Source organism: Phaethon aethereus (genome assembly GCF_964289735.1).
Source record: "Phaethon aethereus genome assembly, chromosome: 1".
NCBI lineage: Eukaryota > Metazoa > Chordata > Aves > Phaethontiformes > Phaethontidae > Phaethon > Phaethon aethereus.
The window spans coordinates 174,991,078-175,009,087 of NC_138575.1; the positions used below are offsets into that span (position 1 = coordinate 174,991,078).

General features: G+C 38.3%; 1 protein-coding gene across 1 annotated transcript in view; it reads right to left on the reverse strand.

The window, feature by feature from the left end:
• Positions 1–18,010, reverse strand: part of LMO7 (LIM domain 7) — a 130,416-nt gene that overhangs the window by 6,065 nt on the left and 106,341 nt on the right. Inside the window, exons 19-29 of the mRNA XM_082013629.1 lie at positions 14,112–14,273; positions 12,543–12,646; positions 11,838–11,898; positions 10,732–10,788; positions 8,605–8,630; positions 8,187–8,291; positions 7,036–7,128; positions 5,256–5,626; positions 3,430–3,495; positions 3,044–3,109; positions 1,112–1,164 (exon numbers count right to left, since the gene is read on the reverse strand). Coding sequence (XP_081869755.1) covers positions 1,112–1,164; positions 3,044–3,109; positions 3,430–3,495; positions 5,256–5,626; positions 7,036–7,128; positions 8,187–8,291; positions 8,605–8,630; positions 10,732–10,788; positions 11,838–11,898; positions 12,543–12,646; positions 14,112–14,273 — 1,164 coding nt within the window. The remainder of the gene's footprint in view (positions 1–1,111; positions 1,165–3,043; positions 3,110–3,429; positions 3,496–5,255; positions 5,627–7,035; positions 7,129–8,186; positions 8,292–8,604; positions 8,631–10,731; positions 10,789–11,837; positions 11,899–12,542; positions 12,647–14,111; positions 14,274–18,010) is intronic.

The window sequence follows — 18,010 nt, forward strand, 5'->3', positions numbered from 1 at the left end:
TAAATTGTCCCTGTTTTCAAGAATTCTTCCTTATTCAAGGCACTAAACACATTGCTTTACATGAACATGGGGGAGATGGGGGATGACAACAAGAGTGTGTAATCTTACAGCCTTTGAAATTTTGGAAGGGGAAACAAAGAAGCCATCCTTCTCTGATGTGCTGACATGTCAGAAAGCAACAATTTTTTCTTTATTTCCTAGATCTAGCAACTATTTTTTATAGTAAGACTAATTAAGAAAATTACTCAGTGATAAGTCATTCAGTTGAAATTTCAATCCCTTTAAATGCTGCTCTGACTACAGATTTGCTCTTGGTTTTATTGCTACAGATTACCATTATAAACTATTATGGAAGTTTACTTGCTCATTAGTTTCAATGATCAAGCTTTAGTGTGTGAAAGCAGTGTTGTCAATCTGCAATATTTCCTCTAATACACCATTTACTTTTCTATGACTACTTATGATTACTTTTCTTAACCATGATTTAGGCAGACAAATAGCTTTCAGGCATTTTCTACTGTAACATACTTATAAATATGGTTGGTTTGTTTGTTTTACACACATTCCTCTAAAAATGCAGTAATGTAACTGAACAAGAATTCAAGAAAGGCAGCAATGAAGTAGAGTCCAGGATACAAGCCACTGTGACGGTATCAAGAGCTGCTTCTAGCTGTGTTATTCCTACACTAACAGAAGTTAAAAAGAGTGAGCAGTTGTATTAAATAAATTAGCATCTTGGTATGTGCAGCTTTTTTTACTGACAGTCAACCTATCAAGAGCACATACATCTTTGATGATATACCTACATGATTGGTTTAACCTCATATAAACATCAGTCATCTAAAATTTAAGCATCTAAGATTTGTTTGTAATCACTGCTATGGCACTTCAAGACAGCAGTTAATCATATTTGTCCTAGGCTTATATGTTACTGTATGAATTTCCTTTTGTTGTTAAAGCTTCATAAAATCGTGGCACAGTATGAATTTGAATTACAATGCAGTTATCAAAAAGCACTTTGACAATTAATTTTCTTAGGATGGCTATGTCCTATACACCTTTTTTAAAAAAAAGAACATTTAAAAAAAAATGGAAATTAAACAGTATTTACCATTTCTGATTGTGTTGAATTCATTCAGTTCTGAAGTTGACTTGGACTTATTCCTAAGGATACAAAAAACATTCATTTCTCTGTCTAAACTAGGAGGCCTTGTCATGCACAAAGATATTATTATTGCAGACCAGCGATACACAGCCCTTTTTCACCATCCCTCCCATCAACGACTTATGCTGTACTTAAAACAAGAGGCAAAAATACCCAAAGACCAACAGGATATAAATGGGAAAAAAGACGTCAATATTTAGATGTCAATAGGTAATCACAGATTAAAAGTTAAAATTGTGTATTGAAGGTTCCCAGTACTTCAGGTATAAGGGACTGATCATTCTATTTGCTTCAACAAAATCATGTAAAAACCAAAGTCCTTCCCTGCAGAAGCTGTGTGAAGACTACAGTCAGACAGCCAAAGAAGTGGTAACTTTCAAAGCAGGTTTATAAATTATTTAACTTCATGAGAAACTTAAATCATACTTCAGCACCGTTACTAGACTGTAAGCAAAACACCTCCTCAAACACTGCATGTAGATTGCTCTTGGGAAAATTTATTATTCACTGATTATACCCAGCAGCATAATTTTTTAATGAGTTTTAGACAAGAAATGTCATTCAATATATAGGAAGACAAATGGCAAAAAGCTGTTTTTCTGACAGTACAGAGCAGGAGCTTCAGCAACACCTCTGTGCTGTATTATTAGTCTCAAGTAATACAGCCAGGTTTTTTGCTTAAAATACTTTGGTAAAGAAGAGAAATCCTTTGCTGGGTCACAACTCAAAGCTACTACAGCAATGTGTTTACATGTACAGCACTGGCTCCACAACAGTGCTTTGAGGGAGCTTTAGCCTTTGTAAATAAGTGATGCATAAACTGCATCACATTTCTTGCTCCTCCAAGTTCTGATTATCTGTCCTACAGTGTGGACCTATTTTATTATCTGTTTGAGAAGATGCAACAATTTCAACAGTTACCTGTATTAAACAGGAGCTCCAAAGAGCAGGTCAGCCTTGCCTGGGGTGCTTTTAGCACCTGAGTGTCCTCCTCACACATATATCCAAGATGTAACTATTTAGTACAGGCACTTTCTGAAGTTAGATTTAGACCTTCCATTAGTAACAGACCCATTAATTGCACCCTGTAAATTTTGGCGTTCCTCTTAAGACAAAAAAAACAATGCTCACACCAACTAAAAGACCTGATAAAATACACAGCAGAGGTGATCTTTCAGAACTACTGTGGGATGCCACCTAAGACAAAGGCTTGATACAAACCTTCTGGATTTAGGTTACTTCAGCATTTTTTAACCATAGCCCAGTTATGGGAGGGAGAAGAAAAAGCTGTCTGTTCAAAAAGCCCAAATCTGCAGTGGCTAATATATTCTATTGAAATAACAAAGCCAAACAAAAACAACAATAAAGCCCCTAAACAAACCACTAAGCAAAACAAAATAGAAAATAGCCAAGGTAAGAGAGCATAACTTAATGGCACATCAACCATCTTCCTGATAAATATGCTGCTGCCGCCTCTTACCTCCCTCCCTGTTTACTCGCTCTTGAATTGCACAATCCTGATTGGAATGACTGCACCTTAGTTTGTATAGCACGTTATGACACAACCACAGTATTATCTGAAATTGTTTTCCAGCCAGATAAGTCTAGTACCACCCACATATTTACTTCCTTATAATTCTGCTTCTCCCAGTAAAATCCTACTGACTAACTGTTGTTTACAGCACAGCGTATAATTTGCCAAAAGTTTGGTTGCTCGTTTTCTCAATATGAAAACATGCCCATAAAAACTGCAAAACACAGCAGAAACACAAAGTATACGCTTAACTGCCATGGCTAAAGTTTATTGGAATTTTCAAAGCTTTCTGACACAGAAATGGTGATGTTACAGTCTATGCTAAGATTCAGTATCACACATACCTGTCAGCAAATGACTGGCCAGGTTGCTCCTCAATGGTTTTAGAAACTTCATAACGCTCATAATGCCTATAAAAAAATAATGATGTTCATATACAGAAAAAGACATACATAGACATAAGTATTTTCTACTAAAAATATTCAAAACAGATCCTTAAAGGAAAAAAAAAGGAAAAAAAACCCCAAACAGTTAAAGTTCTAAGGAGGCTTAATTTTATCAGTCGAAATACAATTAAGAAAAGGAGGCAGAAAAAGAAAGGTTGTTCAGAAAAACTGCCTGCAATTACATTTTTGTAAGTGACAAGGAATCCAAACCTGAGCGTGCCAAAATGGTTAATACTTACTGCTAATGATGTTTCAACCTACCAATCAATTCAGTTTCTTATTACCTGTCAATGAGAGGATGGCCAGCTCGATCCTCCACTGTTTTAGATACTTCGTAACGCTCATAATGTCTAGAAGCAAAATACAGGTAAAAGAAAATACGTATTAAACAAAAAAACATTTTCTACAAATTGAACAAACAATAAGTGCACATAGAGGAAAAGGAGAAAGTTCAGATGTGTTAGTTAGAAACAGGAAAATACATGAGAGAAAAACCCTGAAGACTTTTTAAGATGCTGCAAAAATTACAAGTATTAGTATATGACAGTCATTATCTCATCCCTTTTAAAGGCAGGAGGCAAGCTTTGTCCAGACACAGCAGTTCTCTGAAAGTTACATGCATTTTCTAGCAAATTGTATAGGTGTAGTTTGTAACCCATTGAGAGACGCTAACTTCCACCAGCAAAGCTCTCCCAGCTGCCTGTCTCCAACTTCAGCGCTCTTTGCAGCAAGTATCATGCCTTCACAGACATTCATATAACTTTTCAGTTTTCAAGTCGTATCTTTGGATAGCATCGTAAACCAAACACTTAATGGGAAGTATTTTAAACCCCAGTTTCACTGAACTTGCTCCTTTACTATTAAGCAAAGCCATCCTTGTTTAGCAAAACGCATCCTTTGGCATCAACCTCAGAAGCAATGAAATCCCTTGAGACTAAAGCATATATCAAGGATTTAGATATGCAGGTATTACAGCAGCTTAATAAGTTACCGTACAAAGTCCTATTATCTTGCAATTGGGGCAAGCTAAAACTGTAGAGATACCCCGGCTCAGCTGCCAAGAAGAACCTGTTTAGCCATGTAACTGTGCCTCTGCTTTGCTCAGCAGGGATCTCAAGCAGCAGTCATTTACAACAAGCTAAAGTAACTCCAGGTCTCAATCTGCCCTGCAAAAATATGCAATTTTATAACTATATTTTCTTCTCCTAAGACTTAACTTGATACCATGCGTTATCTTCAGTCATCTCTTATTACTTATATAAGAACAGGGAAAAATCCTCAAGGGAAAAAGCAAAGCTAGTCATACACAAGGCAATAAGCTAAATGCACAAGAAATAAGGAAAAGTTACTGTTTTAATCTGTTTCAGACAGACTACTCTCCCATGATGCCTGTAATAGTAGTCTGAACATTTCTGGGCAAGAACATGGACTTGTAAACTAATAGTTGGGGGGGGGGGGGAGTGTTGTTGTTTCCCCCCCCTTTTTTGTTTGTTTGTGTTTGTTTTTGTTTTTAAACCAGCTGCTGAAGGAGGTAATGGAAGAAAGTATTTCATGCTCTAGAATAAATATATCCACTGCAGGTATTTCTAACAGTCCATGATATCTAAGCCAGTATCTGTTCACTCATACACCATGATCCCCCTCATCAACAAATTAACCCAATGGTGCAATTAAACTTTATTGTTGCACTGTCGAACTAACGTGAGAGAGGAGTCTGCAAAATCAGTCACGCATTTGTTGGAAAAGAGTTGACTTGGTATTTCTTCTGAAAGCACTGTATGTTGAGCCACCGGCTCTCAATTTACAAGCTTATGCAGGGTCCTTACAAAATCTTCACACTAAGTGCTTCAGGTCCTCTTTGATTTGGCTATAGTTACTGTATTTATACTTGCTATTTAAAAAATGAGCAGAGGTGGGTTAACAGAGCACTTAATGCACAGGGAAAGACTGATTCTTCTACCTTTAGAAAGAAAGGCTATCCTGCTTAATCTACAGTACCTATCTTACATGAATACACTTATACATTCAGGACATGCATGCTCCCTTTAGAAATGTATTTAAATTTTTGATGCAGAAGGAAGAGGGAGTACATCCCATCACAAGCGCACACCTTTGGTACTGAGGCATCTCCACTGACGCCTCCCTCTGCCTTTCAGCCTGCCGCCTCTGCTCCTCCATCTCTGCCCGCCGCCTCTGCTCCTCGACATACTGCTGTTCTCTCTCTTTACGTTGTCTCTCAAGCTCCAGCTCTTGGAGTTCCCTTTCTTGCTCAAAACGCAGGGCTACTTCTTCCTGGATCCTCTGTTCCTCCTGAAGCCTCCTCGTTTCTTCTTCCTCGTCCAGCAAGCGCACTGCCACCTCTCTTCCTCCATCTCCTTCTGGCTCCTCAGGAGTATTTGCTTCAGGGCTTGCCCTCCAGCTGGACACAGATGGAGCCCGTGCAGGGACAGATGTTGTGTTTAAGGTTAGAACAGTCTGCTCCTGTGGTAAAAAAAAAAACCAAAAAAACAAAAAACCCCAAAAAAACTGTTTTAAGGCAAGGGAGCTGTTTTTTAAGCAGGTTGCTCACTCAGAAAAAAGTTAAATTATTCTATGAGGGAAGACTGCAAAAAGCATCCCAAACACTTTCAACGCAAGACCCACAGCGTACTTTGGTTTCATGTTTTGAGTGCCTGCTAGCACGTTCTCCTAATGCAAGAGCTTCATTCCACATGGCAGCCTTAGCGAGCACCACGGGTAGCGTGGCCACAACTATGTGAAACATTCTGCTTTCTAAAGTATCACTTACATTTCAAGCCATCCCATCCCCACTTAAATACCCATGGAAAACAAACTCTTCCACGATATCCAGCATTTCTCCCTATTGTTTTGACTTAGAAACCTGAGGCCTACCTAAGTGTGTATACACCAAGATATACACTGCAAGTGTGTATCAGACGAATAAATTTCACATGAATCCTGATGTGGAGCAAACTCCCACTCTCCTCCATTCTCCTACCATTTGAAAGTCAAACCTCAGACCTACCACTCTATGACTCTTCTCTCAAACATGAGAAAAGGTCTTTCAGTGGTCAAGGGATGTTTTAGTTGTAGGGAACAAATACTGTTTATGGGTCCCTCCAAACCTCTAATGATAGTAAAAATATGAAATGGTTTACATTCTTGAACAGCAAAGTCTTCTAACAGCTCAAAGAGCTTCCTTACTGAACTCCTCAGCTTTAACTTACAGTCTACTTATTCGTGACTGTACAAACACAACTGATCTAGCTAGGATGCCTGAAGCAGCACCCACATAGCCATAAAGAGATATCTCAGACACCACCTACGCTCAGGAAAAAACCTGTTCAACTTCCCATAATCAACAGCCACAAAAGTCAGCATCTACAGAAACTACACACATTCAATGTTTTGAAACATATGATGGCAAGTCATGAAGTTGATTTGACATGTAAATTTATCAGAGACAGGATGAACTGGTTGCCAGTAACAAGCCAGGCACATAAGAACATGCCTCATGTTGAAGTACTGAAGCAGAATTCCAACAAGTAGCATCAGGAGGGGCATATACAGCAAAGGTGATGATTTCATTCTGGTCACAGTAATTAATACATGCTGTAACTTTCTTCCAACATATTTCTGGTGTTAGTTACCTAACCAATCCGTAAGGAAAAAAGTCATATTCAACAAGTCTCAAAGCATCCCATTTACTCTTTCCTTCCCATTTTTGCAACCTCTTTCTACCAAGTCATAGACAATAATTTATTTTCCAAAATGAGAAGATAAATGACATGGCAAAATAAATTATCTACCTGCTTGCATGCATCTACTGTAAGGAAAAAAAGCCATCATGAAATTAAACAGTCAAAGGTGAAGCCATATTCATAGCCTACCTCATCAAAATACTTGGAGCTCTCTTTTTCTGCTTCCTGCTTAGCTCGTAGCCATTCTTCCCTCAGTTTTTCTTGTTCCCGTTGGTATTTCTCCTATTAGGTTAGATTGAAGTTAAACACACAAATAAAAAACATAGTATGTTTTATTTGCATTAAAATGTCCTACTGTTACTTAATGTGTTTTGTAACAGACCAAGGTGTCAAAAACATGCTCGACCTCCACTAGGACATCAGGTCTGTCATGAGTGAATGAAATCCTGACTCAGGTACCATCAAAAGGAATTCTGCAACTGATTTCAGAGAATCCAGGCTTATTACACTAAGTCTTGTAACAACTGATCTCACATCTGTTTATATTCCCCGTCTTAAAAGTTTAGTTCCCATTTGAACAAAAATCAGCTACCTAAGGTATTTCTTGAAAGATGGAGTGATTGTATTTAACTTGGAATTGGGCACATAAATACGGTAAATATAAAGTCATCACTAAGTAAAGTATGAGGCAGTATTTCGGTTTAAGCAAGAGCTCTTGGTCTTTTGGAACGTTATCTAAACAAAAAACAACTTCTGGGCCTCCAAATTTGTCCTATGACTGGATTTGGTATGAAATCAGTGTAAGGTCTTAAGGCATTACTCAAGGTGCAAAATAAATACATTGGTGGTTTTGTCAGTCACCACTTAGACCTTGGGAAAAGCAAAATATTTAATGATGTCAGAAGTAAGCCTTCTAAGATGTTGGAAATAAGCAAAGAAAGAGTTTGTTTCCTTTATTATTTGAAAATTCATCACTGGGATCATGGGGAAGAGAAAGAACATTATCACTCTGGCCAAATTTTATACTTCAGGACTAAAAAAGGAGAAGCAAAGAACAAAAAAATGATGGTAGAGGGCTGAGACTGCTCTCAAGAAAGGGGAGCCAAGGCTTACATTCTTTAAAACCATCTCTTCAGGCATCAAATAGAGCATCCAAACCATAACAGAGACCACAAATATGTTTAGGAAGGCACAGCTCTTGCCTTGCAGAGTTTGTAAGCTAAAAGGAATGACAAAAGATGTAACATCCAGAAAGCAACAGCGTTGCTAAGCTGTACTTTGACATCACACTTGCTGCACCCAAGGGATTGCCAGCCTATGATTATGAAGATTAATTATACCTGCAATAAACGGTCCTGCTCCTTCTGCCATTTTTCCTGTCGTTTTCGTTCTTCCTCTTGATCCCAAACCCGACGACTAGGAGCACTAATGGATGGGACTGGGAGCTAATATAGCACAGAATGAAATAATATGATCTTCTTCCATGTAATCAACACTCTACCTTTTAAAACATATTTTTTTAAAGCAAGAAATAAAGGCCATTACAAACACTACAGCTTTATAGTGACAACGACCTAAATTAGCCTTTTCTTCAAACAGACATAAAGCAACCATTCCATCACACATTAGAAAAATCTTCGTCAGTACTCTCAGATTCGATATCAATTTTAAAGCAGTATAAAATGCAACAGAAAGCAGTGGACTTCTTGAAAAGACCAGGATTATACCACTAATTAGTAGTTTGTAAATAGTACTTACATCAGGCATTGCAGGCTCTGGGCCTCCTGTAAGATTTGGAAGATAAAAACCAGAAATTATTAGAACCATATATACTCACTACTGCAAGACTTGTGTAAAAGTGGGAAGTCCGAGCTTCAGACTAACTTTTGCTTCCTTAGTAAGCCATGCTTGCCTTTTGCCCTACTGAACTTACTTGACATCAGAATTCACTAGGTGCTTTTAACTAGTGTGCGCCATTGTTTAAAAGCTTTACATGCTTACAAGTGCCATCAGCAATTGCTTGAATTAGCAGTACATCTCCCACTGTGGCAATACAGAGGCTCTTTGCTACACCTCTCCTATTATTATTCTGAAACCCAACTGTTTAGCATGACCAACAACCAGAACGCTGCTCCAGGGTAAAGCAGCTACTCACCTGCTGCCCTTGACATGAATTAAGAGCAACAGACATCCATAGGCAACTTCTCTACCACAAAGCCATGTGTTTTCCCCTTTCCAACTGTCCTCCTTTCCTACTCCCAAAAGCATACTTGAATTGTGTGAACTTATCACCATTCATCACAAGCCTTATGGTATTTGAGGCTATCGTGCTTGGTCTTAGCTTGTGCCAAGATCCTTATTACAGTTGAGAAAAATGTGGAGAAGCACAAGTATTGTCCTTTCCCAAGCATCACCTCTATTTTTGTTTGTTGCTAGTGTACTTGTTACTTAGCTGTCCACATTTCAGTTAAAAAAAAAAAAAAAGCATAAAAGCAACAAGCTGCAACAGTTTTCTGAAGTATGACCACATGAAGTGGAAAAAAGGTCAAATTTAGGATACAAAAGATATCTAAGGAGTCACAGACTAGCGTCCAATCTATAAATGCACAATTTTGTCTCCATTATCAGATTGCAACAGCCACAGTGACAATAGGACAAACAGATTTCATCTCCTGCAATTGCACCAGGAGATGTTAAAGTGAGGCATAGGCAGCACCTATCTTTGTTCTGCTCTTGTCTTGCCCCTGTAAGCTTATGCTGGCTTGTACAGGGTTTAAAAAAAAAAAAAAAAATCTTTCATATCATTGTAAAGCTAAAGTGTTAAAAGTTTTAAATGAAGAAAACTGTACTGAGTGTACACTCTAGAGCTACACCCTTCTCTTCCTCCTCAAGCACAACTGGAATATTGCTATAAAATTTATTAAAGTAAGAACCAAACTTCACAGCCAGCCTTTAAAAAAACAACAAAAAACACCCCAAAAAACCCCAACCAACAACAAAATACCATCATATTGCAGATATAATGCAGCAGAAGTATTTAAAAGCAAACAGAACCACAAACACAGATTGATGCTGTGGCACTTCACATATCACTTCTGGAAAAAACAGAAGCCATCACCAGTGAAGGTAAAGTCCTGGCTCCACTGAAGTCATTGGCAAAATTCACACTGAACTTCCAGTGGACCAGAATTTCACTCTTTCAAGCTACAGCAAAACAGCAAGGCATACATAGTCTGACAACAGCATTAGACGTACAACATTAGTGGAAGTATGTGAGTTGTGACATGCAAAACATCAAAAAGCAACCTACAAAACCAAAATTGAGTGCCTCATTTTTTGCCTTTAAAAGCTAGCATATTCAATTCAAAATTTATATTGGTCTTCTTCGGATCTTGTGACATCACCACATAGTGGAAAGCCAGCACCTGTCTTTTTCCACCAATTTACATGAAAGCACAGAGCTGCAACTGAAGACAAACTCAAATCCAGAGTGAAGTATTTTATCAACAGCTCTGAGATCTGTGCTAAGCCTCTTCTGGAATATTCAACATTATTCTTGTTTTGTAGGTAGTAGCAAACCTTAACAGAGAGTGCTATCCTTCATTCCTGCCCAGTGAAAAAAAAAGTATAACGAACATAGAAGAGATTTAAACAGCTATAGATACAAGAGAACACGCAAAGACCCATTACCACAAAGGTAGACCCATGAATTGTAAGAATAACCTGATGACCCTGGGGAAAGAAGGGAAATTAATTATGTTGCTTCGTCATAACTGCAACAAACAATGCTGAAGAGGTATAGCACCCAGCACCAGACTTGTTAGGAGGAGTGTGCAGCAGGAACAATTTCATGGAAGTACATGAAATGTTAGCTCTTTGGTTTACCTTGTTCAAAAAATTGTGACCGTCTTTTTAAGTTTTTCAAAGAAATAGGTTCAGATGCTATTTGGAAAATACAGAGAATACAAACAAGTCAATGAGGTGCTGTCTTTTTTTTTTTTTTTTTTAATGACTATCACCACTGGATAAGAAACGTTTGTTACACCTCCAATCTACAGTAAAGTCACTTCAGAAAAATAAAAAGCTCCTGAAACACAAAGGAAATCTGATCTTTCATAATAACAAATACAGTTTTTAGTAGGTTACATCATATACTGATTAGTATTTCATTTTATCACTAACAATGTCCAACTATAACAACAATACAAGTGTCAAGCTTGGACTCAGATTCTCCCCATCTAATTTAAGCCTCCACGACTGAGATGCCAAATTGGATTGAGGAGCCTAATCACCATTTAAGGTCATCAGAAAGGCATCTCCAGAGAGAGAGCAACTGATCTCACAGGGGAATTCTTTTATAAATTGCCATATGCATTCAAGATAAAACAAAACACAAAGTTCTCATTTAAGGATTATCATTCCATTAGGAAGTATACGTACCTGGTTTCTCTCACTGTCATCAACTAAGGCTATTACTGTTCATAGCATTGTAAGGAATTATTATTCATACCATAATAATCAATATTGTTCTCCAGGAGTAAAAGTATCATAATTATAGTAAAACAACCACTACCCCCAAAACCTCACAAGGGGGGGGGGGGGGGGGAGAGAAAAAATAGTTGAACTTTACTCTTCCTAGGTAGTGAAATAAATCAATACTCATACTGACTCAGTCTCCACAAAATGCAATAGCAATTACAATAAATTTTGTACCTCCCCTTCTCTTTCACCCCTACCACACAGTAAATTTACAACCACTAATGCAGAGATGGGGGGGGTTGTCATTGCTTTATTGCCAGTTCTTCAACTGCCTACCACATTGTGGAAGCTAACTACATCCAGTTTGGGTGCAACTGGATCCCTGTGATACCTGTCTACCTTTCAGTTCATTAAGGTCTCGCTTCACTCAAAGCTTGCAATGATTACAGGTTTAGTGTCTGTGCTTGTTGCAAAACCACACAATTAGCAGATGAAAAGCAACAGTGGTTTACCTCTTTGTTCATTAGAGCCAAGGTCTCCTTGCATTCCATTTATCAATTTTGTTTCTGTATCCTAAAAAAATAAAAAATAAAGGGCCCAGGTTCATCAGATTTGTGGAAGTTTATCCAATTACACATCTACCCTGACAGGAACTGTATATCATGAAACACTTCAGAACACTTTCCACAGAAAGATACAAAACTGTCTAAAAATTCCTGAGTGTATTATATGATAAAACAACTGCGGACATTTGAGGGGATCAATAACCAGCTGTGAATTGCTGGCTGAAATAAAAAACCATCAGTTTGCAAGAAAATGCCAGAAGCCAAGATCTTCTTACTTCAGCTCCTTGGCAGGCAAGGTGTTATTTGCAAGTAATTTGAAAGCAACTATACACTTGTTCTTTGGGGCTGCAACTTTCATGTACGCTAATGATGGAGGTAAAAGTCTTTTCTAAAGAATAAACACTCCATACATTCTCATTAAAACATAAGTGTTCACTTATGAATACACAGTAGCAAGTCTTTAAACATCTTATTTACCTTAATAAGTACATAGCTACATTTCCATATTTGCAATATCCTATATGTGTCTTAAGCAAATACAAGTAAAAATAAGATTTGCAAGGTCTTTTCGCCACCTTCCCCCTATCAAGGTGTTACATTTTTACTTTCTTCCTCCCCCCAAATCCTAGGACCCTTCAAAAACATACTCACAGAACTTCGAAGGCTGCTGGAAAAATCTCTTTTTGTTGATATGGTGGAAACATTTGAAACGTGTTCTCCAGAAGTTGCATCAATCCATTTATTTTCAGATGTACCTATAATGTTGGTAGCCATACTGGTGAGATTGAGGATTTTATGCCTTACATGTGGCAGGGAAGGCTGGTCTTTGCCCCAATCTTTTTGGTATGTGGAGGATCAAGAAATTAATGTAGACAGTAATGTCAAAGAACAGAACAAGAGTTAGTGAAAACATGTTAAAATAACACACCAAAAAAAAAACACATAACAGAAGAGGGAGAGACACAAATCAGGTGGAATTTGTGAAGACAGGAAAAAGGGCTTTTATGAGCAGACCGCCTTCCCCAAATATGCAAGTGTTAGTCATAAGCAAGGTAAAAGTTTACCAGATGTTTTGCTAATATGGACTACAGCAGCTTCACATTACAGAGCAATTAGTATTCATTGGAAACTATTTAATTAGCATTAGTAAGGATCAAGAAAATTCTTCCAACTTTACTCACACAAGGTACAATTTGAGTCATACACTAACCAGGGAAGGGTCATTTTCATGTCTGTGCTCATCAGAAAGCACAGAGGGAAAAAAACAGGCAGTCTAAACTAAACCAGCAAAACTGATGAGGCGAAGACAAATGATAATCTTCTCTCAGACTCCATCATTTCTCCCCTCCCACTACCTAAAATTTATTAAGTGTGTTCTTCTCCATTAATCTCACTCTTCATTTGTGTGAGGCCCTGTAGAAGTTGTGATTTGTTTCTTGTCTTTCCCTCACCCCACTACTTTTTTCCCCACTTGTTGGTAACTTATTCTACCTTGCTTCCCACTAGAAGAATGTTTTGTATTTATACAGTGCAAGAAGTCATTGGTCACGCTTACAACCCTGGAGAAATTCTTTTTGGACTTTGAAAGGGTATCCTGATTAAACCCATGGCAAGTCTAGACATACTACCAGGCCTTCAGCCAGGATGGAAACCTTCACTAGCCAGAAGAGGTAGTACCATTCCAGAAAGACAGCATCATAATATTTGGGTCAATGGCCAAAACCATAGCACAGCAGTGCTACATCATCCACAAGCTCATATGCCACCTGAAACACTCCCTGAAGAAAGGAACACAAGAACATCCTTCCCTGAAGAAAGGGAATTGCTGATGGAGGGAGAGAGGCTCTAATAAAATTCTTCTCCTCTAGATACCAGCCCCTCTTCATTTTTGTGGTATGGCAGGAAAGAAAATGTAACATTTTCTTGTGTGGTGGTTGCACACTTTTTTACCTGTGCATCCTTTCAGAAACAGGCCAGAGCACAACAGAGATGTCAGTAGTTCAATGCTTTGTAGACTTGCTTGTCAAGACATTTCTAATGCATGAGTAGTTAAAAAAAGCCAAGTTGTGTTAAAATGCAACAGACATGGTAGCAAACTACTTAGCTTAGATACATATTACTACTGTAAGGGTAATAAGGACTTTGAGCTGTCAGGTACAGCAGAGACAAAGCTTATTTGCCTTACAGAGCATAGTGTATCTGCCCGATGAAACAACTCACCATTCTTTCCATATCGTCTGACATCCATGAGAAGGTTTCCAGTTTCTAGTGCTCTGCTGATGGCTTCTTCCCACTGACTGCAGTCCATACGTGAAACCTTTGTGCCATTGACAGCAATGATCTCATCATCTACATGCAGCTGACAAAGTGCTGCAGGGCTACCTGTAAAAAACAGAAGAAAAATAGAATTATTTTGCCTCCATTCACAACTTTTTTTTAACCATAGTTGTGACTGGGAGATGGGAGCAGGGGAATCATTCAAGGAAATGCTTATTGGTGGATATTCAGAAAGTCTTCAAAAAAAATCTACTACACTGCAATATACGGTCAGTAAACTCAGTATCAAAGTAGTGTTTCAATTTGAAACTTACGAAAATGACAAAGAACATCAGCCTTTTGGACCTGTAAGTGTTCACGTTCTGGCTAGCCCATTTAACAAACAACCTCTGCGCCCACTCTTGCCTTCACTAACTCACCTTTATAAACTGGAATAGGGAGAGAGAGAGGCGCAGCACCACAGCGTCTGTAGCCAATGATTAGCTGAAATTCAGCCAATGTTTGGGTAATCCTCTAATTTGCCCTAAAAAACAGCCTCCACTTTGTTAATTTCAGTAGAAGCTGGCTTTCTCATATTCTTATTTACATTTTCTGGACTCTACTGACAAGACCATGCTGCTTTACTGCTTTGCTAAAACAGTTTGTTAGTTCTGAATTGACTAGTAATTGGACTCAAGATATTGCTGGGTGCTGTCCCATCAGCCTTCTTTGCATTCTACTTATTTTGTCTATTAAGAGCAAATTTTATTGCAGCTTGGACTTTGAATTCTACTGATATTTTGCAAGACAGGCTGCACTTTATACTCTTTTTCATCTACTACACATTGGCAGGTGATCTCACTAGCCTAAGGCCAGAGAACATACAGCGCCCGTTAATAAATTTTTTATATTTAATTCAGAAAATGGGTGAGCTGAGAAATTCAAACCTCGTTAAGTAAGATTTTTATAAATTATATCTGAATGGTTCTTCCATTAACAATTATTCCCTTAGCAGAATAGAAAATGGAAAAGTGAAAACGTAGTTAAAGATTGCACAATAAATCCTCATGTTAATAAAATAAACCAAATTTGAATTACACAATGGAAGCATTTTCCAAAGTAAATAAATAAAAATCTACACATCTTATTTAAAATACACCAAGAACAATGCTGTATTACATTATCAGAAACAAATGTGGACAAGCATGACAGAAGAATTTAGACACCATATGCTTCATCCTGACCATCTCTGACTCACTAGGAAAATGCTGCTATAAGTCTGGATCATCCACAAAGGATTCAGAGAGCTTTTAATATTCCTGGCACCTGAAGAAGTTAAGAAATGAAGAAATGCTATGCTTCCTAATATTGCACCAGTGATCCATCATAGTTCACTAAAAAAAAACCCAAACCACTAACTACTATGTTAGAAGAGTGTAGCTCCATACTCTATTTTTATGCATTCTTCTTAAAGTATGGACTAAAAACTCCATTAGCAGTTATCAGTAAAATTTCCAAAACATACCAATTACTTTTAAGTAATATTATACAAGAAAAGGTGGGGGTTTTATTTGGAGGAAGCAAACATGGGTGATAGTTAAACTGGGAAAAATGTGCATCTCCTTTGAGCCGGGAAGATACTAAAGAATTAATGGATTTTCAAGTCTATTAATGGAAGGTACTATTAAGGATACTGTTGAAGATACTACCACTGAAGTTACTATTTTCAGCAACATCATACAACATTTGGAATTGTGTCTGATTTCAATATCTAAGATCTTTAGTACCATATAATTTGACCACATGGAGACTGAACTTTATGCTCATGGTACAGAGAATGCTACAGGCTCAAGGAGAGTCATCAGAACTGGTAATTTCTCCGTTTTGTGTTGGGACAGAATGAGCTCTAGGAACCAAAAGAAGTGGTGTTCATTTTACTCAAATAATTCAACAGGGATGAGACCCAGCTCAGAGGTGAAAACAGTATACTTCAGCTCAGTTTTAAGAAAGGAAGGGAGTTTAAGATTGCGTGTTCCTCCTGTATCACTAGAAACACACATCCAGACCATAACCCAACCATACAAATTTGAATGAATAGCAATGGTCTCTAGATTGCACAGGTATATTTAACACAGCCAGAACAACTTACACCGCTCAATTTTTGGCATGTAACTTTGCCAGCTGCTCTTCCTCCACTGCCTCTACAGTCTTTGAATAAAAGTGCTTCTCAAGAGTGCAAACCAGGGTGCCTATACTGGGCTTCTGCTCTGATTCACCTCCAGAGAAGCCTACAGAGACCAGTTAGCAATTCAGGTGCCACAAGTTGTATGGTGCCAGTTGTCTTTCTCAGTCCAGCTCCTCCAAGACTATAGGAGTTACTGATAGTTTCTTTATACTGCTGTAGAGGATTTAGTTTACATTACATAAAACAGACACTGCTATTTTTCATAAGTTTGCCTGAAGGTAAAATTTTTTTCTTTCTTGCTACTCCCCAGTGAAAACAAAACCAACTAAATACTCATTTTCCATACGTATTTAGTTATCTCTAACCTATCCCCATCTGTTGTTACTACAACAGATAAATACTAGCTCGGTCTCATAAAAAAAAAATTTAAAACTTGAAGGAAGTCGGTCAAAGTTACTTTGTCCTACATGCTTGCAAGTGTTTGATTGCAGATGTGTGCACTCCTACATCAGCAAAACCTCAAAAAATTATTGCAAATAGGGTGGGTGAAAGGGAAAGGACTGAAACAATAAAGATTATATGGCACTGGGGAAGCTGGCAGAACAATGTCTAGATTAATGACTTTAAGGCTTTCTGTTTACCTAATTTTTAGTGTAAAGGTTGAAAATTCCTGTAAAAAATGAGCACTATCTACTCTTGTGGTAAATGTAGTAAATGGGTCTCACTGAAACATGTGTTACAAGCTTAACTCTTAGTAAGCTTTTTGAGAACACTTATAAGAAATTAATTTTGCTTGCCAAGTAGTTTTCCTACCAAGTTTTTTTGAAGGAAAAGCATATATACAGTCATTTATAAGTAGTGAAAAGCTAAATGTGGATTATCGCCTGAAGAAAATCCTATAGCTAGTTAGGATGACAAGTATGTCAAGACAATCAAAGAAGTTCTTCCTGGAAGCTATTTCTGGGCTCATAAAAGAGCAAAAGGTGACAGGGAACAGTTGGTTTGGATTTGCCAAGCCTAAATCATGCTGGTTGTCTTCAATGATGAAATAACTACATCCGTGGATGAAGGGAGAGTTGTGGATAACATCTACCTTGTCTTTAGTAAGGCTTTTGACATGATCTTCCACAGTATCCTGGTATCAAAGTTGGGATGGTATTCTCTACAGGGCAGAACCAGCAGATGGGTGACAGCTGGGCTGTCTGGCTCTATGGGTAGCGGTTAATGGTTCATACTCAGCCTGGAGGCTGGTTACAAGTGGAGCTCCCCAGGGATGTATCCTGGGACCTGTCCTCTCTAACATGTTCACCAATAACAAGGAGGAGGAGGAGAAGCACACCTTCATCAAGTTTGCAAACCATGCCAAAAGGGAGAGGTGGCTGATACGCTGGAGGGCAGGGCTGCCATTGAGGGCAGGAACCTGACGTTCAGCAAGGACAAATGCAGAGTCCTGCTCTGGAATGGACTAACCCCAGTGATGGTACAGGCTGGGGGTTGATGGGCTGGAGAGCAGGGCTTGGGGGACCCTGGCAGTGGTGGGACTATATGAACACTAGCATGACTAGCAGATCGATGGAAATGACTATCCCATTCATTCAGCACTTGCTACACCACATCGACAATACCGTGTCCAAATTTGGTGTGCCACTGCAAGAGAAACTGGGGCAAGTTTCATGGG